This window comes from Desmodus rotundus, chromosome 5 (genome assembly GCF_022682495.2).
Source record: "Desmodus rotundus isolate HL8 chromosome 5, HLdesRot8A.1, whole genome shotgun sequence".
In the NCBI taxonomy this organism is placed as follows: Eukaryota; Metazoa; Chordata; class Mammalia; order Chiroptera; family Phyllostomidae; genus Desmodus; species Desmodus rotundus.
In genome coordinates this window covers 133,893,283-133,919,568 of record NC_071391.1, presented here as the reverse complement: position 1 = coordinate 133,919,568, position 26,286 = coordinate 133,893,283, and the positions used below count along the sequence as shown (strand labels likewise).

Sequence of the window (26,286 nt, the reverse complement as noted above, 5' to 3'; positions counted from 1 at the left end):
TAAATTTAAACTTTTTAACTTCTTTAGCTATGCAACAATAGGCAAGGCACCTTAGAAACATTACCTTTTTTGTAATGAGCTTGAAAAATTTGTTTTCAGAGAATCACAGAATTTTAGCTAGAAGGAACTTTTGAGATCACCTTGTCAAAGTCCCATTTTATGCACTGGAAAGTCAGAGTCCACACAGGTTAAATCATTTGCTGGAGGCTGTAATTCTGCTCAGTGTCAGACTGGGGACTAGAACCAGTCTCCTGACCTTCAGTTCAGCACAAGTCCCAGGAACCAAACACGTGTTTTTAAAAAAATCAAAGGTTTCCTAAGTCACATTTATCACTCCAGACACTGACATGAAAAACTGTCCTTCTCTACCTGAGAGGGACCCTCTTCCACTGAGCAGGCAGTTTGGGGCAGGAACACATGGGTCATGGTAGAGTCAAGGCACTGAATGAGCAGGGCACTGAGTGAGACGACAGCTATTGCTGCATCAAGACTGGCCTCACGTCTGAGAAGTCAGTAAAGTGGTTCTTGAAGGGTTACTCCCTAGGAACACTAACCTAGGTGTTCTAAGGAATACAAAAGCAGGAAGAGAAGTATACATGCCTAGAAGCCTCAAGGAGTTCATTCTAGTTCAGGTTGTAAGACAACACAAGACAAGTGAGACTTGAGTGCTCGTGTGTTTAAAATACACATGATAAGCTAACAGAAATCATGAATGGAGATCAGTATAGACCAGAATCATCCAGAAAGGCTTCATGCAAGAACAGGAATATAAGTTGGTGCAAAAAAGGGGAGGCCTCCCCTATGTGAGACAGCATCTGCACCACTGAATAAAAAAAATGTGTACAAACCTTGATTTTACTTTAAATGGTTCAGCTCTCTGCACTTGTGGCACTAGGAGACACGGCTAAATGGGTGGTACTCAATGGCAACACCACCGGTCAGTATCATTTCTGGTAATGCCATTATAAGCCACGAAATCAAATAGGCACATTTGTTTTCCAAATACAATATGCACCAGCTCCCAGAAGCCTAACTGTCAAATACTCAACTGTGCCACACCATCTAACATCCCCAGGTCAGTGAGGGGAGAAAGAGAAGTTAATTCAGACAGCCCAAGAGGATGATGTCTACTTATCTATCAGGAAAGCATAAACTGGGAATTTTTAAAAGAATGTAACATAACACCTAGTACACAGTAAATGTTGAAAACTTTAGAAGAAATTTAAGCAAAAAGGAGAAATAACATGCAATGGTAAGAGAAACTGGCAGAAGGCTTTTTAAAAGCAACATGCAAAACATGGCAGCAATAGATCACCATTTCCAAGAAATTCAATGAAAGAGTATGAACTCCGTGTTTTAAATCCACCTAAGCTCACCCTCGAGCATCCACACTACTGAAACTGTTTATGTGTGCAAGGGAATACTGTCGAGAGCTACTTGAACAATCTCCCAGAAGATTAGTTTATCCAATTAAAAGATGAATGGGTAGCTTTGACAAAAGAACAAGAAAGATGAGTCTTTAATATATTCATATCTAAGACTCAAACAAGGCTAAAGACAAATGAAAACACACAAATGATACACATCCTGATGAAGTTAACCAGAGACATTGAGGGGGGGAACTGTCTAGCAGTGGCCAGGGGGGAGTGAGGTGGGGACAGTGGGAAGAGGGGATTGCAGGAACTATTATAAAGGACACATGGACAAAATCGCGGGGGATGGTGGGGGTAGGGAGGGAGGTGGGTTCAGCCGGGGTGGGGGGAGGGAAGGGGAGAAAAGGCATACAACTGTAATTGAATAACAATAAAAAACAAATTAAAAAAAAAACAAACAATGAGACAACAGCATTAAGGGGAAGAGGAAAGTGAACTAAGCTCACTGGTAATGATTAAGTAATTGGTGAAAATCAAAAAATACCACAGAAGACTATCATAGTAGTAGTAGAAGGTTAAATATGAAAAAGTGTGGACTAAAAGTATTTTTAAAAGATAAATACCAAAACATAAATACTACAAAAATATAAACTTTCATAAACTGTTCCCCCTCAAAAAACCTTAAAGAATAGAAGATCAAAGGAAACACGGAGCATAAGAAACACATCAAATGGAAGTAATGAGTATTTACCAAACAGCAGAGCAATGACCTTTGTAAAACAAAACTGCATAACAATCAAGGAAACAGACAGAAACACAAATAATAGAAAACTTTTAAATACCATGCCCGGTACGAAACAGATCAAGTGAACAAAACCTAACTAACGATACAGATGACACAAATAATACAGTCAATAAGGTGGATCTTTGGACAGATATTAAACTTTACACTATTAAAATAGAAACTGCCTTTTTCTCAAGAAAATATGGAAAACTAACAAAAATTAATCTTCTTTAAGTCATAGTACAAGCTTCAGTGCATTTCAAACAGTAAAATGATTCCAAGCAATAATACCCTGACCATCTTATCACAAATCTAGACTTTAATTACATTTTTAAAGGTTACTTCTATATGAAAATTTGAAAACCTATCACACCACATTTTGGTGAAGGAGAAAAAAAATCTTCTAAAAAATAAAGATAATAAAATACAACATATCAAAATCCATGAAGTACAATAAAAGCAGTTACCAGAAAAAGAAAAATCATGGCCTTGATCTATAGGGAACCGTTGCACGGGTGGGAAATGTAGCCCAGCTCCCAGTTGGAAAAGCCAGTGGGTGCGAGGTTCGGCAGGCAGGACCCACACCCACGGTCAGGTTCTCCCATGGGGAATCAGGCCTGCATTGTACCTCGGCTGCTATGAGACTTGCTTTTGCTAAAACTCCCTCACCCTGGATTGAGGCAGCAAATGTTTACTGAGTATCTTTAACTTCCTAAAGTCTGTGCTAAACCACCCAAGCATGGAGTGTGAGCAGTTCGACCACTTGCCCCCTTGAGCTGTAACATCCTTCTCTTTGAAGTAATTAGCAGCATTCTGTCCTTTGTTTCTGTAAAAGGTAATCACCTACAGTGAACCTGTGCATGGTAAATGAGGACCATCCTCCATGTAATGTGCCCAGAAAAGCAATAAAAGCCTGTCCAGGCAGGGGTCGGCTCTCTCCTGGGCTCTCTCTAGCCCTCTTGCCCTCTCTCACTTAGAGAGTGGCCATGCCATCCCTTTTTCTCCACAGGATTTCTCTAGTCCATGTGTATTTGTCTGTTGCTGCCACAACACAGGATCCTGCTGGCAAGGATCTGCATCATTGATCATCAATGGAAGTAAAGAAATTTAAAGTGGAAAAAAAAAATAGATTCTAAATTGAAGACCAAGGAAAAGAACAAATGGGTAAAATTAAAGGAGCACAAGAAATTATATAACAAAGGCAAAATCAAAAATTAATGAGAAAAAAGAGAAAATATATCTCATATTAAATCAAAATCCAAGTTTGTGAAAAATTTACAAACATGTAACAACTACTTACTAGCCATCTTCTTCAAGACATAAAAAAGGAAAGAACAAATGAAGTAAAATATAAATAGAAGGAAACAAATGAATTAGAAGAAAAAGTTGTAAGACATTACAATGCAGACCACCATACAAATAAATGTGAAAAACTAGACAAAATGAGTATGACCCAATTGGACAAAAAGAGTTTAAACAGCCAATAGCCATAAGAGAAAATAGAAGGTTGAAATGAACTACCTCACAGAAAAGCAGCATAACCAGATGGTTTCACATTCAAAAACCAAATAGTCCTAATGTAATAAAAATAGTTTTGGAACATAGAAAATGAGGTAAACCTCCAAATTCTTTTCATGAAGGAAATAAAATGTTGAGTCCTAAATCTGATAAAACTAAGTACAAAAAAATAGAAAATTATAAACCAGTCATCCCTAAAAAATACCAATATGAAAATATTAGATAAAATATCAGTAAGCACATATCATCACCATATTAAGTAAATTATATACTGTAGCAAAGTGGATTTATTCCTGGAAAGTAAAGTTGGTCAATATTAGAATTACAACAATACCTTACACTATATTAATAGATCTGAGAAAAACATGATTATTTCCATATACGCTAAGCAAACCTTTAATAAAATTCAATATCCATTCCATAAAAACAAAAAGATCGATTCAAAAACATACAGGGTCCAGCATAAATAATGCCCCTTTTTATTACAGAATCTTTTGCTACAAAATCATAAGCATGTGATTCTGTAACCTAACAGTATCACACTGAAGCATACCATATGACATTTTAGGTGAAATGTCCAAATTAAAACTATAAATTATTATATGCATATTATTACCCTACCAACCACACTCAAGCACACGTTACTTCTGCCAGACTCTGTATGAATTGATGGTTATTTCCTTAAGATATCTATAAAGGCAAAATACACACACACACACACACATATGTAGACAACATCTTGGTACTAAAGCCAACATTACATTAATGGAGCAATACTTCAGGCATTTTCACTAAAATTAGAAAGAGGCGAGGGTTTACCATGTGCTGGATTATTAGACAATGCAATTCAATTAGACAACTCAAATCAGAAATGTAAGAACCGGAAAAGAAAGAAAACCATATCTATTTGGATATTATATGACAGTTTCCTCAGAAAACCCTAGAGAATTCTTACTAAAACTACTTCAAAAATTCAGTGAAGTAATAGCATATAAAATGAATGCATAGAAATCAATAGCTTTCAGATACACAAATAATCATGTAGAAGATAAAATGGTAGAGTAAAAAACTGCATTGACAATACCAACAAAAATGATTTAATACTTAGGAGTAACAAAAAAATGTGCAAAACTAATGTGAGAAAAGCTTTAAAATACCCCAGAAGATACCAATGTAACAATGATGAAATACAGAAACATTCCTTGTGGATGAATAGATATTCTATACATCATAAAGATTATAGGTCTTCCCCAAATCAATTCATAAATTTAACAAAATTCCAATGAAAATGCCAACAAGCATTTTTATAAGTGAAGGTAGAGAAAAGAAAATACAAAGTGTGAGTAGCTAGAGTAATACTAAAATAGAAAAGCTACAAGGCACCACCATCCCTTCTGGCTAACAAAATGCATTAGAAGCATCAGAAATGAATTCAATGAAGTAAATAGACCAGCAGTATCTGACAAAACTAGACATAAACTCAAGTACATATGAAAATTCAGTGTATGACAAAGGTGGCATCTCGTATCACTGAAGCAAAGAATTTTTTTTTTTACTAAAGAGTGTTAAAAAACAGAAAATTCATTTAGAAAAAGATAAAATTAGTTCCATACCTCCTGCCATATAAAAAAAAAAAAAAAACTCTAAAAAATAAGAAATGTAGATGTTAAAAATTAAACCATACAGTAAAAATCATATAAAAGCTGTCTACAGACTAAGGTTGCTAACCATGACTCAATATCCATAGAAAATAAAAACTGATAAATTTGACCACATTAATAAATATTTAAAAATTCACCTTCTGTATGGCAATAAAACACCACATGTATAATCAAAGGACAAAAGGCAAGTGGGAGAAAATACTTGTAAAATAAGTACTAGATAAAAGGGTAATTCATATCTAAATTGCTCTTCAAAATCAAGGGAAACCAAAAAATGACAAAAATGAGCAAAAGATATGAGAAGACAATTCACACATCCACACACAAAAATTTTAAATGGGCCCTGTTTGTTCTTATCAATGAAGAAACACAATGGTGAATATACATTCCCGCTGTATATAGGGAACTGGATAAAATAAACGCTACGAATGTTTTGGATATTAAGTAGGCAGAACAAGACTTGAAATACTTGAAAAAATGGAAAAAGATGAGGTGAGCCCCACAGATGCCCCAGCTTGCTGCTTGGTGACAACTCCAACTCGAACACAGGAATGAAAATAATGACTGCAGTCCAGTATCAAACTGAGGAGCCAGTGACTGAGTCAGAGAGGCTCCCAAAGAACCTGAGATTGCAGAGTTCAGGAGAGGAGGGAGTTACATAGAAAGAAAGGGAAAAAAAACAGCTCCGGAAAAATCTGCATAGGGATCTCCTTGATTCCTATCTGGAGGGTGAAATGTGGACCAAAAGAGAAAGGGGACTAAAGAGAAGACAAATTCCCAGGGTTCACACAGAGCTGGGAGATATTTGAGTTCTGACCGCCCCCAGGTAAGTCCTCACAGGGATTCAGAAGAAATCGCAGAACTTCACATTGTGGAAGCAGGAAAAAACTATCCAGAGTATACTAGGCTACTACAGACCTGTCTTAACAAAGCTTAAAAACACATTTCCAAATGGAAATACTGTCTCCAAGAAATTTAACTTAAATGTACAGATGACGATAGATTCAAGGTGAATGAAAAAGATATTTAATATAAACACTAATCAAAAAGAAAAAAGATGGTGTGGCTATATTAATATCAGACAAGTAGATTTCCAAACAAGATACATTACCAGAGATTAAAAACTCACATTTTATGATAATAAAAAAATTCATAAAGAAAACATAAAACTACTAAACATACCAGTAATAGAATGTCAATATACATGAAACAAAATCTGATAGGAAAAAATGATTACATAATTATAATTGAGGTTTCCACACTATTCTCAGCAGAGACATAGAAAATTTCAAGAACTCAATCAATAGGACCTAATATATATTTATTAAACACTGTACCCCAAGCAGACAGCAAAATACATATTCTTTTCAAACATTCATGAAATATTCAGCCATTAGCCAATATATCCAGGCATTAAATAATTCTCAGTAAACTTAAAAGTACTGAAACCATATGGAGTTCTCTGACCACAACAGAATTAAATAGGAATCATAACAGAAATTTGAAAACCTCCAAATATTTGGAAATTAGGCAATATTTTGAAGTTAATAAAAATAAAAACAGCAGAAATAAAAATAATCATTCTTTTCCCAGTGAATTACCTTGGTGTCTAACCAGAAGACTCAATATTGTTAAGATATCAATTTCCTCAAATTAATCTATAGTTCAACACAATCTCAATCAAAATTCTGCATGTTTTTGGTAGAAACTGATGAACTGATTCTAAAATACATACGGAATTACAAAGCACCCAGAATAGTCAAAGTAATTTTGAAAAAAAAAAAAAGAACAAAGCTGAAAGATTCACATTACCTTATTTCAAAACTATGATGCTACAATAATCAAGAAAGTGTGGTATTGACTGTATGTATGATTTTGGAACAAAGTAATCCAGAAATAGACTCATTCATAGGTGGTCAATTCATTTTGACAGAGGTTCCAGGCAATTAATTTACTGGGGGAAAGGTATTCACTTCAACATACAGTATTGGAACAACTACACATATGTAAAAATAAATAAATAAATAAATAAAACAAGAAAACTTGACCCTTACTTTGCACCAAATACAAATATTAACTTGAAATAAATCAGGAATCTAAATGCAAATTCTACAGTACTTTTTGAAGAAAATATATGAAAAAACATTTTGTGTTTCTGGCTTAGGAGAGAAGCAGTACAAATCATAAAGAAAAAAATCATAAACTGTAACTCGTCATAATTAAAAATGTCTGCTTTTTGAAAGACAGGTAAGAGAAGGAAAAGATAAGCTACATATGCAGAGAATACCCACAAAGCAGTATCTGACAAAGGGCTCCTATCCTCAAAACACAAAGTTCTGCCTTACTATGAGAGAACCCAAATTAAAAATGGGCACATTTAATTCACTAAAGATACACGAATGCCAAATCAACACATGAAAGATCCTCAGGGTCATTAGTCATTAGAGATGACTGAGACAAATTAAAACTCAGTATGACCATACATTTACTATGACAGCTAAATTTTAAAACCTAATGAACCCAAGTGGTGGCAAGATGTGGAGCAACTGGAATTGTCACGCATTGCTTGTGGGAGGGTGGAATGGTACAATCACTCTGGAAAACGGTTTGGCAGCTCCTTTTAAAGCTAAGTACACACTTCCATATGACCCAGAAATTCCACTCCTGGTTCTTTACCCAGAAGTTAAAACATATGAGGGGGGACTCAAAAAAACCAGAATTTATTTATTAAAAATTGTATATTTATTCTTACATGTTTAGACTTCAGTCACCTTCAAAGTACTCCTTCATCTGATGCAGTACATCTATGGATCCATTTTCCCACTGCTCAGAACAGTTTTTGAACTCGTCAATATTGATGCCTTTTTTTACTGCTCCTGCCATTTTTTGTTTCACCTCTTCCACGTCAGCAAAACGTTTCCCTTTGAGAACTTTTTCATCCAGGGAAATAAAAAAAAGTTGCTCGGGGAAAGATTGGATGACTAGGGAGGGTGGTGGATGGGGGTCATGCTGTTTTTGGTCAAAAACTGCTGAACACTCAGCATGGTGTGGGCAGATTCGCTCGTAAATCACCCGTCATGAAATGGGCAAACACGTTGAGAGTCTTAAAAAATTCACGGAGAACAATAAAATTTAATTAATAAATAAAAAATAAATAAATAACAATTAAGAAAATTAATAAAATATATTAAGAGCTCTTAATAAAGAAAAAAATCACTGAGGCCAAATGCAGTCTCTCACAACAATCCCGGCTGGTACACTGATACAGATGGGAAGCCTGTACTCATGCAGCAAGGGAAGCCTGTACTACAAGGGACCTGCCCTCCAGAAGATAATTCTGGTTTTGGGGGGGTTTTAGCTCGTGTACTTATACAAAACCTGTATGTAAATGCTAATGGCAACCTGATTCATAACTGTCAGAAACTGGAAACAGCACAAATATCCATCAACAGGGAAACCGATGAAGCAAGAGTAGTGATTTTCAATAGAATGCTACCTATCGTTAAAGTGGAATGAAGTATTAATGAACAATAGCAAGGATAAATCTCAAAAACATTATGCTAAGTGAAGGAAGCCAGACCAAAAGAGTACATCTCCTATAATTCAATTCATATGACATCCCTAAAACTGTAAAAAGTACAGGGGCAGAAATCATCGTTCAGGGGCTGTGAGAAAAGGGGACGGACTGCGCAAGGAAACAAGAGAACTCGTGAGGATGACAGAAATGCTCTATATCTTGATTATAATGGTGATTACAAGATATACATGTATCAAAACACATCAAACTGTATATCCAAAAGGGTGAATTTTACTGTCTGTAAATTATATATTAATATACCTATCCTGAAAAAAGTATAAAGAATGTAAAGGCTTTTAATATGTTGCTAAATTGCCCTTCCATTCACTAAATCTACTCCCACTGAATTTACATTCCCACTGGTATTCTACATCTCATCAGGCTCAAAATAATCAGATTATTATTTTAGACTTTTTCCAAGTGATAAGTTATTTTAAAATGTTGCCTCACTGTTTTGATTTATATATCTCTTAGTTTTAATGACAGTGAACTTTTTCTCATTTATTTTCTCGGACAGTGATATTTCTTCTCTGTTATGTTACTCATTCCTTTTAATCATTGTTTTAAGAAAGTATTTGGTGTTTTTATTAATTTTTTTTAGATTTTGCTATGTATCTTCAATATTTCAGTTTCTCATTTGCCTTCCATTATTTCAATTATTTAAAGATATTGACAGCTTAAAACTTGAACTTTCTCAATATTTTCTAAGATTTTTTCTTTCACACATTTTAGAAATTTCTTTCCTTATTTCAACTTCAGTTAAATATTCAACCATATTTTTTGTAATTTTTTATGGACTCAATATTTTTAACTTTTAAAATCTCTCCTGTCTACTATAGTGGCTACTAGCCACAAGTGATTATTAAAATTTAAATTAATTAAAATTAAGCTTTTCCCCTATGTTTTCTATTAGTTTTATTATTTCGTGTCTTACATTTAAATCTTGAATCCACTTTGGGTTAATTGCTGTGTACAGTGTAAGAGAAGAGCCCAATTTCGTTCTTTTGCATGTGGATATCCAGCTTTCTCACCATCATTTATTGAAGAGACTTTTGGCACCCTGGGCAAAGATTACCTGATCATATATCCCTGGCTTTATTTCTGAGCTCTCTATTCCATTCCATGGGTCTGTATCTGTTTTTTATGGCAATAGCAAACTGTTTTAATTACTCTAGCATTGTAATACAGTTTGAAATCAGAAACTGTGATGGCCCAGCTTTGTTCTTTCTCAAGACTGCTTCGACTAGCCAGGGTCTTTTGTGGTTCCATACCAATTTCAGGATTGTTTATTTCTCTGAAAAATGACATTGAAATTTTGATAGGGATTGCATTAAATCTGTAGATTGATTTGGGTAGTATGGGTATTTTAACCCATAAAATACCTTTCCATAAACACAGATCTTAGCAATGATTTTTTACAATTTATACCAAAAGTACAAGCAACAAAACCAAACAAGTCTTTATCAAACTAAAAAGATTCTACTCTACACCGCAAAGAAAACCAACAAAAAAATGAAAAGGCAACCTATGGAATGGGAGAAAATATTTGCAAACCATACATCTGATAAAGGGCTAATATCCAAAATATATAAGAATACATGCAACTCATTAACAACAACAGAAGCCCAAATAACCCAATTAAAAATGGGCAAAAGACCTGAATGGCATTTCCCGAAGACGACATGCAAATGGTCAACAGGAATATGAAAACGTGCTCAACATTATTAATCATCAGGGAAGTAAGAATCAAAACCACAATGAGACATCACCTCACATCTGTTAGGTGGCTATTATCAAAAAGACAAGAAAGAGATAAATGTTGGTGAGGGTGTTGAGAATAGGGAGCCCTGTACACTGTTGGGGGGAATGTAAATTGATACAGTTATTATAGAAAACAATGTGGAAGTTCCTCAAAAAATTAAAAAATAGAAACCCCACTTCTGAGTATAATTCGAAGCAAAAGAAATCATTATCTCAAAGAGACACCTGCACTCCCACGTTACAGCCTCATGATTCGCAATGGCCAATATGCAAAAACAGACAGCGCTGGCTGGGATAAATGGGTTAAAAATGTGACATACATATGTATATATGCACATACATATTGTACTGGAATGTTATCCAGCCATTAAAAGGAGTAAGTCATTTGCAACAACATGAAAAAACTCGGAGGACATTATACTAAGTGAAATAAGCCAGACACAGAAAGACAAATACTGTACAATCTTGTTTATATGAGGCGTGTGAAAAAATGGACCTTACAGAACCAGAAGATAGCGGTTGTCAGGGGCAGGGTGGGTGGAGGCAATGGGAGGTGTTGGCCTCGTGGTACAAACTTTCAGGTAAAAGATGAGTAAGTGCTGGGGAGCTCTGGGGACAGTTGTTAATATGCTGCACATCTGCTGAAAGAGTGCCTCCTACGTGTTCTTACCACAAAACCAACCAGATAAAAGGTTTACTATGTGGTCCGGTGAATGTGTTAACTTGATTACGGTAATCACTTTTTTTAGGTTTTTAGAGCAGTTTTTAGATTCGATTTTGGTAAATTTAGGTAAAAGTGAGTAGGAAGTACAGGGAGTTCTCTTGCACCCACTGCCCACCCCCCCCATACATCCTCCCCTACTAAGAGCATCCCGCACCACAGTAAAACATCTGCTACAATGGATCACTCAACATCAATACTAAAATCCCACAAGTCTATAGTTTACGTCAGAGTTCACTCTTGTGGTGTACATTCCACAGGTTTGGACAAATGTATAATGACATGTATATACACAACATTGTAGTATCATACAGAACAATCTTATTTCCCTAAAAATCCTCTACGCTCTATCTATTCATCCCTCCCTCCCCTCTAACCGTTAGCAATCACTGATCTTTTTAATATCCCCATAGTTTTGTCTTTTTTTAAATGTTACGTAATTGGAATTACACAAATTTTCATTTAGTAATACGCATTACTTAAGATTCCTACATGTTTTTTCTTGTCTTGCTCATTTCTTTTTAACACTGACTAATATTGCCCTATCTGGATATGCCACAGACTATTTACCCATCACCTATTAAAGGACATCTTGGCTGCTTCAACTTTTGGCAATTACAAAGAAAGCTGCAATAAAGATCTGTAAGTTTCGTGTTTTAAGTTTTCAGCTCCTTTGGGTAAATACTAAGGAGTATAACCGCTAAATCATATATAAAGAAAATATTCAGTTTTGTAATAAATTGCCAAACTGTCTTCCACAGTGGTCAGACCATTTTGCATTCCCACCAGCAAGGAATGAGAGTTCCTGTTGCTCCACATTCTCACCAACGCGTGGTGATGCCTGGTGTGCGACCCACATCTCATAGGCCTAAGGGCCACACGTGGCCAACGGCGACTGTACGGGACAGTAATATATGGAACACTCCCATCATCACAGAACGTTCCACTGGAAATGGTGCTCTACTTAAAGCTTATTTACACAATAGAAAAAGAGCTAATATGACAGCGTTTTATTTTCTTCTCTGCATAAAATCCGCCTCTTCTCCTACTGGATTTTGACAGGTCTTTGTATTTGCTCAGAAAGTGTAATTCCTCTTCAGCCACTTCTTAACTACATAACCGTTAACAAATCATTTAACCCCTCTGAGTCCCAATTTCCTCACCCTAATTACTTATTAGTTTAGTAATTTACTTATTAGGGCACTAAATTCGATAAGCAAGGTAAGACACATCATGACGTGCACCATGGTTAAGTCCTCATTTGTCACCTGGTCCGGTTAGGAGTTGGTTTTTTGAATGTCTCAGTAGGGTATTTTGAGAACCCTTTGTAAAAAGCAAAGCTTAATATTTCATTTACCTGATCTGGATTTCTGTAGCCCAAAAGTAGATTTGCTGCTTTTATATCACCATGAACATATTCATTTTCATGTATATATTCCAGTACATCCAGCTGTGACAAGAAATACATAAAGTTATACTGATGTCCATTTAGAACTCATGATCAACCTGGACATTTTGAATATAGAAGTACATGTATTTTTTCACATTAACAATTACAAGGTGGCATGTTTCACATTTATTTATCTATTCTAAGACATCACTTGTATGGGTTGCTCATCCTGGGAAAAGCTGAATAAAATGACCCTCAAATATCAAGTGCTTTCATTGAACCTCTGATGAAAGGAAACCAAGATCCAACAATGTGTATGTCCGTGCTCGTGACAGCCTGATGGCCAAACCACACTGTGCAAAGCAAAAAACATGATAAAATCAGAGATCTAAAGTGAAACCATCATGAAGCCCACTCAGCAAATCCTTACCCAAGGAATAATTACAAACTACGCTTTAGGGACCCCAGAAAAGAACAGCATGTCCATGAGCAGAGAGGCACTCTCCCTCTGCACAGTAACAGAGTGAACCTCAGCTTCACCTCTGGAGCAGTTACCTACACCCAGTGTTCAATACACACTGGATTCTGGCTAACTGGATGAATGGACAAGTGGGAAAAGCAATGAGTTCTGTGTGTCACATCCCAACTTGGCATGAGCAGTTTCATTCCACTTAAACTGGAAAAAAATAAAAAAATAAAATGGAGCTTAGGCAAACCAAACACAAACAAGATAAGACAAATATGTGGTATAAACCAAATGTGTGCATGGGTGCTATTAAGATTTCATTGCTTCTTATTTGGCAAAGTATGTATTATTCATTGCCACACTAATTACTGCCACCGTCCCAAACTTGTAATAAAAACTTTATAGCACCCCGATACCATCATGTGTTTAGTATGGAAAATAATATAATCTGCATAGTTTGCATTGTTAAAAATGTAATTGACAAAAGAGAAGTTATTCTTACAGCAGCATAAGCTTGTTCTGACATGTAAAACAAAGCTGTAAGGAAAAAAAATCATCTGACTGGAGAACCAGTGCCTCATTGGGTTTGTAGTGCCAAACACAGCCCATTCTATCACTAAGGGAGCCCGCCGTCCCCGATTTCACCAAAATAACCCGACTCTCAACACCTGACATTTCTAGGGCAATAATCCTTCACTCTCTAATAATTCCACAGAGGGCAACAATTTGTATATTATATCAAGTAAATAATCTGAAAATGGAGCATGTGAAATAAGTCATTCCATCTTACCATTCGAATACCTAGCTGCAGAACAGTTGACTTCTTAAAGGTACCATTCTGGTCAGAGATCTTCTGTAAATCTGTTCCTAGTCTTTCCATTACCATGAATCTGTAACTACAGGAAGATGATGTCACAAAGAGACCTTAAGGTAGCAATGCTTGAAACCTTCTGTGTATGACTTGAAACAAGAAAAGGGTCCCCAATCTAACAATAAAGAATGATGCAGTATGAACCATTACAGAAAAATGTACGTTAATAATGCTGTCCTTTTGCAGGAGAATATTACTTAGTATCTTACGTTGCCCTTAGTTTTCTAGAAGAGAGTGCTATGTTGAACTACTCACACTGCCTTAGATCATGAAAAAAAAACTATTTTCTAAATTAAACAGTTTAAATTTAGTTCATTTTGATTCTATGACCTTCTAGCCATAGAGCCTTGAACAAATTATTTGTCCATACAGAAAATTTTATTTATATTTGGTTTTGACCTTATAAAACCAAATTTACTATCTTTTTACATTTATAAGCATGGCTTTTTCAAAAAGGGACTTTTTCTTGTTCTTTTCTGTTTGGTACCTCTACCCCTTCTTTTCTTCCCTTCCTTTACCCACATAGGACCCTATTCTGTATCTACCTATTATGTATACCAACATGAATAGAAATATAAAAACTTTTGTCGTTGTTTTACAAAAATGTGACCTTATTTTATGCACTTTCCTGAATCATACTTTTTTCAATTGTATCTCATTGAAATCTTTCGAAGTCAACTGGTATAGCTTTAACCGATTTATGTAATGGGCTGCATAATACTGCACGATATGAAAGTACCATGCTTAGCCATTCAGTCCCTTACTGGCAAAGCTTTATTTTGTTGCAAGATTATTGTTTGTTCATTTTGTTTTTATTTAAAGCATTTAAAGATCATTTGAGAAAAGTGCTGACCTTTGAGCCTATTTTTCTCACCAAAGGAAAACAAATCACCTATCTTTAAAGCTACTGAAAAGGCAAAACGGGTCCATAACAAATGACAGTATTCTTTTTCTTTTTAAAAATCATGATTAGTGAATTATTTATATGTAATGATGAGCTATATTTGGTGGTTGTAAAAATATTTCTATTTCTAAATTTTTTTTTTTTTTTTGCCTCTCTTCAAGAGGTAAAGCTTAATTAATTCTCCTCTCTTGAGTACAGGGTACATTTAATGACTTGTTTCTAGCAAAGGGAGAGTACAGTAGAAATGATAGGATATCACTTCTCAGATTAGATTATAAAAGGACTGTGACTCTCTTCTTGGATGCATGACCGTGTGTGCGCACGCGCTTTCCTCCTCCCTCGGTTACTTGCTCTAGGGGAAGCCAGCTCCCATGTCTTTATACACTTGGGCAGCCTATGAAGAGATATGGTGAGGATGTGAGGCCTGCCAACAATCACATGAGTGAATTTAGAAGCAGATCTTCTTAGGCTTGCCAATGACCATATAAGTGACCTTTGAAGCAGAACCTTCCTCCATGTAACCGTGAGATGACTGCATCCCAAAAGACGGCTGAATACATCCTCGTAAGAAGTCCTAAGCTATAACCACCCAGGTAAGCCAGTTATGGACAACTGACCCACAGAAATTAAAGTAGTATCGGTTGGTTGTTATAAGCCACTCCATTTTGGGTAACTTGTTATATAGTAACAGATATTAAAAGACCACACAGGAAACAGGTATTGGACAATATTTGAATATAATAATTCTATTTTTACCTTTTACCCTTGAATTCAGTAAGACCAGATCCATAGAACACAGGAATTCCTAAATAATCAAGTTGTTTTAGTTGTATCCATTTTTTGACTGCAAAGACAAATTTAATAGAAAAAAGGATAAATGTTTTTATAAAGATATTTCTTACTTTTGCATTGATGCTAAAACATACTTAACTAACCTCAATAGAAATTAAACCTTCCTAAAATTTTTTTTAGAAATCAAAAGTATCTATCAAATGGCTTTAAATTCTACTTATCACTATAATTAACACAAAAACATAAAAAGGAATTTCAGATTAAATAAATTATAAGCAACTCTATTAATAAAATGTTTTAATGCCATTAAAATAATAAATAACAAAAGTAGCAATAGTTTAAAATGCATTATCATATAGACAAATGTTATTATTCATGAAAAAATTCATTCCTTTATATGCTAGTTAAATTTTAAAAAACATTTTAACCACCAAAGAATCAGTAGAGAGATGGCTTTTTCTTCCTTATTACTTAAAAATCTAAAGCCATGGTAGTCAAATAACAGAAACTAGGCAGAAAAATGATCTTACTTTGAAATTATGTTATACAGAAAGTTTTGATTAAATTTAGTTTTTTAAAAATTGGATCTACTTAAAACAATCAGATAGTTTAATTTTTCACTTTTCTACTATGTAGAAAATTAATGTTTAAGAGAGCTCTACTGATAAACAATCAAGTTTAATGGATTTTATTTGTCACCCTGAAATACTTTAAGCAATCAGTAAAAACTACAGTCTTAATGTTTAGAAGGTTTTATTAAGGGGAAAAAAAGTTAATTATTGAGGCTAAACTCATCATCCTTTTTCCTAAACATAATGTAAAGAACCTTTGACTACAAAGTCATTACTCAAATCAACTTCTTTAAAGCTTCACTTAGTCCATATATAACTTACAGTGTTTAGAAAATGCCTTTATTCTTCTTCAGCTCTGCTCATATTTATTTCACATTCAAATCCTCTAACTGGTAGTTTTTACATCTGATCCTCAGCTCCAACTAATTTCTCAAGATTCATATGTCTAGCATTTTTAACTTATTTTCTAAATCATCATAATGTTTAATAGTCGTATCTATACATCTCACCCTAACCCATTCTAAGATCATTCCTTTTGTTTTGTATCTACTGCCCGTGCCCATTTTAATTATCTTTCCTCACATCCTTCCTATCCAAATGGTTTTTTAAAAGATTTTTAAGTTTACTTTTAGAGAGAGGGGAAGAGAAGGATAAAGAGAGGAAAAGAAACATCAATGTGAGAGAGAAACATCAATCAGTTGCCTCCCGTATGGGCCCTGGGCTGATGAACCCGCAACCCAGGCAGGGGCCCTGACTGGGAACTGAACAAGTGACCTTTCGCTTTCTGGGACAAGGCCCAACCAACTAAGCCACACAGGTCAGGGCCAATTTTTAAAAAATTAATTTCATTCTACTATCTTTCACATTTACAGAGCTCTTTCTTGGTAGCTTGGATCAATAACACATTTTATGTAAAGTAGTAGAAACAATTCTGAAATATATAACTCATTATATAATATCAAAATTTGTAAACCACCTGTCTTTGTTATATGTTGTAACAGATAACTGTATCATTTTACAATAACATTTCTAATTGGAAAGAATTTTCCAGAAGGCGAGAAAAAGATAAAAATATTTACACTCACTTTAGCAAGCACATATATGGAAGTAGCTTGCTTTGCTAATTTTACTTACTACATTCTTTTTTTGCAGCTCTTTGGTAAAATTTAAGTTCTGAAAATAATGGGCCGTTTTCTTGATACTCCTATAAAAGAAAAGAACAATTAATTTTACTTTAAAAATCTTGGAGATAAAATTGGTATTGCAACTGTAAAAATATGGATATACATATGTAATATACAATAGTACTTGAATCATTATTATAAAACACAGGCACCAGATTTCCACTGAAACTCTCTACAGAAAGCACTAAATAAACTTAAAGAATCTCATTTTTAAATTTAACATATTGTAATGCTATCTCTATGCAGCTTTACACATGAAAGGAGTCTTGTACTGGAAAGCACTTAGCAGAAAGCACTGAGGACTGAATGCACACACAGACACTTGGTGGGCACCCACGTGCCCGTCAGGAGATACACTGCAGACTACCTGGTGGCTCATGCTACACGACACCTTCACTGAGTGCCTACTGCATTTCATTCATTGTACGGGGCACAGTGGACACAGACGAAAACAGAACCTCACCCCTGCCAGTAAGGACCACACCATCTAAAGCAGAGAGGAAAGAAGAGGGGTAATGGGGGAGGGAGAAGGAGAACATAGATAGCTAGGTAAGATAAAAGGGTTATAGATGCTAACACAGAAGAACAAAGTTCTCCAGTCTTTACATTTTAACAGTGTGAAAATATAACATAACATTAGGTTTAATGATGAGTAAAATTATGAAAACTATGATGAGAAACATTTTTACAAAAATAAAATGAATAAAGCAGAAAAAAGTCAAATATATGCAAAATACAAACTTAAGAGCAATACTTACCACTTTTATTACATGTCTTGCATCTTCATCTGGTTTATTTGTGGGGAAAGCTGCAGAACAAAACACAACGGGGAAGAAATAGTTGTTCCAAATTATTGAATGCCTGCTATATTCCAGATACCATGCTAAGTATGTCACATATATCACTTTATTGTACCCACCAAAGACCTATTACAGTAGGTATCATCTCCATTTTACACGAGATCCAACTAGGGTTTGACAAGCTGAGTAATTTGCTAAGAAGTATCTGTTGGGGGGTTGAAACTCAAATCTGTCTGACACCATAGCCCACACTCTTCACCACAAACCATATTAAATATTCAAACAAGTAAAACCAATAGATGATATTAATCACATAGATCTAAATGTGGGGAAAAATATTTTCCAGATATATGGCATCAAACCCAATAAATGATATATAGTAAAATCTATTGATTCATTTTTACTAAATTAAAATCTATGATAATGAGAGGTGAAAATTGATTCATTTTAAGTAGAAAGTTATAAACAATTTCTACTTGGTAACATTCTAAAATAAGTCAAGTTAGAAAAAGAACAAAGTCTTTCACAGACTCAGCAGTTCGACAGCTCAGGGGCAGGTAGCGGGGTGAGGGACTGAGCAAAAAAGAAAAAGATCTCCTGGACACGGACAATAGTGTGGTGAGTAAGGGTGGGGGGGTGGTAGATGGAGGCAGAAGAGGGTACAAGGGTGATAAATGGTAATGGAAAAATTTCAATAAAAGTAAACTATTAAAAATAAATAAATAATTTTTTAAAAGTCTTTTAAAAATTACCTTCTGAACTAGCAATCTACACTTCCAACATTAAAGAATACATCTCATAATATGTACTCATTTCAAGCTATCTCACTCCATTTTATTATTTACCATTTTTATTTTAGATGTAGTAATACAACTTCTGAAAACCCTATTGTTAAATTGTTAAGATGAAGTCAACACTCTCCTCTAAATTATTAAGATTCCTCTGTTTTCAAATCTTGAACAAATCTTGAAGGTGACATGTATATTTATTTGCACTGTGAAGTCTAGAATTTTGTCATTCGTCTATTCTCTCTCCATCCATTTATTCCTTCATTCATTCCACTAGCCAATATTTATTTATCAAGGGGCTCGAATACGCAGGGCACCATGTTAAGCACTAGGATGATGTTTACAGGGAAGGGAAAAGGTGAAATTGTTATTGAATACGACTGAAAATCAGCACTTAGACTGGAACAAGATCAAATTCTTCAGGTATATTTTCTGTATGTTTATCAAAATGCTATGTCCTCTTATTACTACTCCCAACATTTTTCCTTTTATTCCTCCTAACTCTATCAACTGTTCTATTAATTCACAAGGTAGGTGTAAAAAGTACATCACAACTTTACTAAAGTATATAAATTGTACTTTAAAGTTGTACACATGCACAATTTTCTTACCCATTCTTCAAAATTTTGATGTTAGCAATGCTATTAGTCAAAGAAATTATTACTTCAATTTTAGTGGATATTACATATAAATTGTGAACCTAGACGTCTTTAGAGTAACAAAGAAACTAAACCTATTCATATCAACTGAATTTCTCTTTTCATCTTTATTCATATAAAGTGGCTTTGTTTTCCCTCATACAGTAGTCCCAGGGGAAGTGCACGCAGGAGGAGTGAATTATCCATGTCTACGGAGGAAAAAGCAAGTACACACAGAAGAAGGGCTGCAGTTCTGCGAGAGAAGGAGAGAAGCCCTTCCTCCCAACCAATGGCACATTATTCTTTTCTAGTACGACGCCCAGGGCTGAGGAGAAATAGTCCTGCCCTAACCCTAGTCCACCGGTCTTTGCCTTCTGGGTTATCCGCTGGTAAGAGGAAAAAAAAACAAAAGCAAAAACCTTTCTGCTTCTTGGCTAAAAGCAAGTGACCACAGCAGCAAATAAATCTTTAAGCCGAACAGAATGTAAGAAGCAGAAAAGCACAAAAGGAAAATGGGGATTTCAATCAGGGCTGTCCAACCTTTGGGTGTCTCTGGGCCATATGGGAAGAAGAGTTGTCTTAGAGCACACATTGAATACACAAACACTGACGAAAAACTGAGGAGCAAAAAAAAGGTTTTAAGTAAATTTACGACTTTGTGTTGGGCCCCGTTCATAGCCATCCTGGGCAGCAAGCAGCCCGCAGGTAGCAGGTTGGACACAAGCAACATTACGCATTGCCATTGGGGAAAACCGATATCCAGCCAGTCCAAAACCCCACTCCTTGCTGATTTCAATCAGTACATCCCGACCACAGCATAATCTGAATCTTCCCCTCATATTATTTCACATGAATACAATCACGTGTTGACATGTACTTGAAACATCCCCATCCTCGTCATTTGATAGCTACATGATGTTCTCTACAACTCCCAAGTCAGAGTATATTGGAGAGCCCAAATACTAAATCAATCGACTAGAAAGCTTTGGAAGATGGATGTTAAACAAATAAATTGCCTTAGTTACCACGGAGTTCCCTTTACAGTAATCAATCAGTTAATTAATGAAACAAATATTTATTTACCACTGTAAGCCCAGCCACATTCTAGCTAATAAAATTAAATGATTGCGGAAAACAGACATGGTATCTGCTTTTACAAATCAGACATTCATCAAATACTCAGACACAGTGTAAAACTGTAATTATAATGAATGTTAAAGGAAGAGGTAGATGGTAGTATGAGAATGTATAATTTAATCTATGTAAAAGAAAATGCTTGAGCAAAACTAGTTGAAGAGACGATGAAGGACTAAATGAAAATCTAGCTAATAACTTCTAATGAAAGGTTTTTAAAAGCTTGAGATACATGTGGAAGATAGGAAACACTGTGGAGAACAGACTGAAGGGGAACCGCAAAAGATACTGACGTGTTGGTAAGGATTTAACTGTGGTAGAAAGGACTATAGCTTGGACTAGGACATCAATGTTAGAAAAGGAAGTCCTTTATAATCTGTCATAAAGAAAGCCAACAGATTCCATAGATTTCAGAGGCCGACAGAACCTAGTAATGGAGGAAAAGGGGTCTAGTGTGGTAAGCCACAGTTCCATTATCTACTGGGGGATGAGAAGAAGGATCGACCATCAACAGTGGTAGCGTTGACAGTATGTAGCCTCATACCTTCATCTACATTGTGACGAGAGGTCCGATGACCTGGTAAGGAATGTGTTGTACACATATGTGGTATCTCCTTCCTAGCATTTCTTTTCTATGCGTTGGGAACCTCATCTGGTTTTCCTTTGAGAAACCAAACCTCCCACTTTCCATGTGCACTTACCCTCTTAGATCCCAGAGTTGGGCTCATGACTGAGCCTGGCTAATGGCAACATACAAGCCCACTGGCCACAGCAAACAGTTCGGAAATGGCAAAGTGCCCCAGCTAGGTGAAAAAAGTCCTCCCCTAGGATCTGATGTTAAAATGCTAAGTAAGACAAGATAGACCATAAGCTATCAGGATGCCAAAACCTTAGAAATAGTAGTGATCATTTCCCTTTGCTAAATGGGAAATAAAGTCTGAAAACCAAATCCAACCTTGAGGAAAGTAGGGTTAAGGCAGAGAGAGAGCCCTAGTCTACCCATGTCCACAGCCATGAAAGCCCTGCATGTGCCACTTACAACAATTAAAATTGCCCATTTGTGTTTCTAACACTGGCAACCAAAGACTACACAGAAAGCAACTAGACAAATTAAAATATAATACTAGTACACTAGGTAAACCAAAAACTTTCTTCTATAAAAATAAACAGGGTGCTGAATAAAATAAATCAAACATTCTTATAAATGGAGAGGTAGTCTGCCAAAAAAAAAAAAAAAAAAAAAAGTAAGGAAGCCAAAGGCAAAGGGAAATCTAAAAGCCAGTGGGAGGTGTGCAGAGCACTGGTGTCCAGGCCACGCTGCACCCCTGCAGGAGGCTGCCCAGGCAGGGTGACCAAGAACCGAGTGTGAAAAGCTGTCCTGGGAAAAGAGCAAGTCCTTGGCCCTGCAAGGTAAAGACGTTTAAAGTTGAGATGGCCACATAAAGTCAGAATTTTCAAAGTGCTGCATCTTTATGAGTGTGGGGCATTAAAAAGATAAGGAGATAGGGAAGAGGGATAAAGGGGAGGGAGAGAGGAAAGAGAATGAATGAGAGAGAGAAAATATAAATAAATGAATGAATCCGCTACCAGAAAACACAGAAAGAAACAAAAAAAAACCTTGTCTTGCCTAGACCCTGAGTATTAGGAAAAGCAAAGTATCTCCTGATAATTATTCCAAAAGTTCCAATCAGGAATTCAGGCGAAAAATTACACCACAGTGTGGTACAAAAACTCAAAACCAATGATGAGCACCTGGCAGAAGGAGAAAAGAGATCTCCTGCAAGGGACACTTGGGACACACAAGATTACCAGAGCTAAAGCAGGGCTAAAGATAAGTCAGTGCGCCATAATCACAACGCGGAAGAAAAGACAAACAAAAGGTATACGACCTCAGGAATCTTAAGACTTCCCATGGAGATCTATGGATTGAATACCTGCTAAAATGATAGCAGACCACAAACAAAGGTATCAAATAAGAAACAAAGCAAATGCTATACAAACCCGAGTGAACAAATTGATTGTGATCAGAAAAGCATCGGAGATCTAAGAAAGAGTGGCCACGAACAGGAAATACATTACAACTCCAAGAGAAAACCTGGGGGTAGGTCTGAATTTGCAATAGCAAATACTGGAAGCTACCCAAATAACTATCTTCAGTAGAATGTTTAACAAATTGCATTAAAGTCACAGTATTGAATACATTGCAGCAAAGCAAATAAATGAAAAGCAGATACTGTAGCAACAGAGATATATTAAAGACATACTGTAGAGCAAAAGAAACTGTATAAAACAGAACAAATACTTGTGATTCGATTTATATAAATCTTAAAACCCACAAACTTAAATTATGTTTGGTTTGGGATGCATATATACATATAACTATAATAAAACCCAGCAAAATAAGAAGTGTTGTTAGCACAACAAGGGGGGGAAGAGGTGTTAGAGCTTCTGGATTGCTGCATAGTTTACAATCTATTATTCGCTTGAGTTGAATGGAATTGAGTGTTTTGAGTTACACTTTTTTGATAAACTATATGTTTATGTCATATGGACTTTTCTATATATTAATATAGGTAATAGATATATAGCATTACTACACGAAACCTAATAAACAGACAAAATGATAGACTAGATTGAGCTAAAAAGAACTAGTGAACCAGATCAGATCTGAGGAAATAATACAGAATTCAGCAAACATAGATCAAGAGACATAAAATATGAAGAAGAGATTATGAAACACCAGGGAACATGTGACAGAAAAACAATTTTCTAACAAAAATTCCACACCTAGAAAACAGAGAGAATGGAGGCTAGCCACTGTTGACTGAATGTCTGATAACTTTCTAATACTTTTTAAATCACGAATCCTCATATTTAAGAGTCACAAGTCCCTGGCAAGATAAATAATAAATCTGTACTTCAGCCTACCATATTCAAACTGTAGAAAATTAAAGACGAAGTTCTAAAAAACAACTTGACAGAGAAGAGTGTATTATATACAGAAGTAGATGAAGGGACAACAGACCTCTGGATAGCAACAAGAGAGTAAGTAAACAATTCAGTAACGTCATCTTAATATGCTGAGAGAAAATAATCACACACACCAGGATAAGGGGCACTGAAAACGGCAACAGAAATCATGCACCAGAGAGGACACGGTGACTGAAGTGTTGCAATGCCCATGTACTTGTCCAAGAGAAAAAGAGAGACACTCTTAACTTCATAATCTGCTAAATCAAGAAGATACATTAAAAAAGTTTACAGATATCCCCTAAAATAATAGAAAAAATTCACTAACCTTAAAATCACTTCAGAAAAAAAAGAATAAAGAAAAACTAAAAAAAAATCTAATAGGAAAAGAACAGTTTTAAAAAAGATATAGAAGGCAGATTAAAATAGAAAATACAAAAATGGAAATAAATTAAGATGCCTGAGTACATCTGTTTTTAGCCACACATTTTTCACATTTTAATATCTCTGAAATTCGAATGCATCTTATAACTACAGGTATCTCACAGCTGCAGTGGGCCACGCAGCAGTTCCATGACAGTTGTCACCGCCTATGCGGGTACAAACTCAGTCCCAGGTGTCTGTCTGTTTTCACCTTAACTGAGTCACATACTTTGGTAGTATTACCTGGTAAGTTTAACTGTCATTTACAATGATTTGTGTAAGTTCAAAATTAATTAATTAGCCAGCCCAAACACAGGCGTGGTGCATAAATTCTACATTAGTGGAAAAATATTTGTTAAGATACGACGGCAACAACTGCGTATTCTGTGAGTTCCACTTGTAAGACTATCTTTAGGTACCACATCATCGTCTGATGGGCAATATTGGGTATTACACATAAAATAGTTCTTACATGACCACAAAAGAAATGATTCAAGAGAAAGGTAACTATGGACTTTTAAGCATCTCATGGAGACTCAACATACATATATAGAATAATGATGTATCTTATAATTAATGACTTCTTAGATTTGACAAAATATGACAGAAATCACAACAAATTTGAGTAGATTAAGTTCACCAGCTAAAGCAAGAAATGGCAACATTGTTAAAAACAAATGCATACTAGTTATGAGACATAACTAAGCCCGGTGGTGACAGAGAAATAAAATAAAAAGATAAAAATAAAATAATAAGCCAAAACTAGCCATAAAAAAGGCTGGAATATATATTTTCAAAATTACATAAACCACAGGAAATAAGAATTATTAAAATTAGTCCAACCTAATCATAAAAAGTGATTCAAAAGAAAGATAAAAATTATGAACTTGAAAACATCTGATAATGTACCTTCAAAATATATACATCAAAAACCAGCAGAATTACAAGGAAAAAAGTGACAAAAATTGTGGAACATTTTAATGCAATTTTATAATATATAGACAAGCAGACAAGAAAATAAATTAAAACCAAATTAACAGTTTTTAACCAGAAGTCACATAAAACAAAATACCAGAACAATTAAAGAACACACATTCTTTTCTAACTAAGGTAAAACTTTGTTTGAAACTGCCCGTATCTGTACCCACAGCAGGTTTCATCAAATACCAGAAAGTCAGGATTTTTAAAGCCACATTCTGTGAACCTAGTGCCTGGTCCCTAGAGAGAAGAAATCACAATGGAAATTAGAAAGTACATAGGACTAAATAACACTGAAAATACCATACTGAAACTAGGATGCAGTTAAAAAGTTCGTATTTATTACTTGTTTCTCTGACAGAACATAAGCTTCACAAAGATAAAAATGTTTTGTTTTATTTAGATGTGTCCCAAAACCTAGAATAGAGCCTAGCAGGCATTCATTGTATATCTGATGAATAACTTAATGAATAAAAGCAGTACAGAGAGTAAGTTTATAGAATTAAAATTTTTATTTTTAACAAGACTGAGGAGCAGCCAAGATGCTGACCTAGGGGACTCCTGAGCTCCCCTCCACCCAAGGATGCACTGAACGTACAACCACAAGAAGCAATTCCCTCTGAAAGAGATGCATAAACACGCTGATCACCTCCCTACACATCAGGTGAATGAAAAAATACACATATAATGAGAGATACTGACTGTGATCCTCACCTAAGCAATACTGACGGGTCTGGGCACAGCCTCAACTACTGGCTCCACTGAAAATAAAAAAGGCACCTCGAATAATCACAGAGGTTTGACAGACAACGAGGAGATTGGGCTGGGCTAGCTGATGGGGTTCATTCACTACGTGAGACCTCTGTCAGGACTGGGGGCGGTGGCTATTTTATCTAATGTGCAGTAACCAACAAAGAGAGTCAGGGAAAAATGAAGAAATAATAAAATACATTCCAAACAAAAGAAGAAGATAAATCTCTA

At 35.4% G+C, this 26,286-nt stretch overlaps 1 protein-coding gene across 2 annotated transcripts in view; it reads right to left on the bottom strand.

Moving 5' to 3' along the window:
- Window positions 1-26,286, bottom strand: part of VRK2 (VRK serine/threonine kinase 2) — an 89,141-nt gene that overhangs the window by 42,433 nt on the left and 20,422 nt on the right. For both annotated transcript variants that reach the window (XM_024552768.4, XM_024552769.4), the window contains exons 3-7: window positions 18,333-18,382; window positions 17,525-17,594; window positions 15,783-15,870; window positions 14,042-14,147; window positions 12,753-12,845 (exon numbers count right to left, since the gene is read on the bottom strand). In XM_024552768.4, coding sequence (XP_024408536.2) covers window positions 12,753-12,845; window positions 14,042-14,147; window positions 15,783-15,870; window positions 17,525-17,594; window positions 18,333-18,382 — 407 coding nt within the window. The remainder of the gene's footprint in view (window positions 1-12,752; window positions 12,846-14,041; window positions 14,148-15,782; window positions 15,871-17,524; window positions 17,595-18,332; window positions 18,383-26,286) is intronic.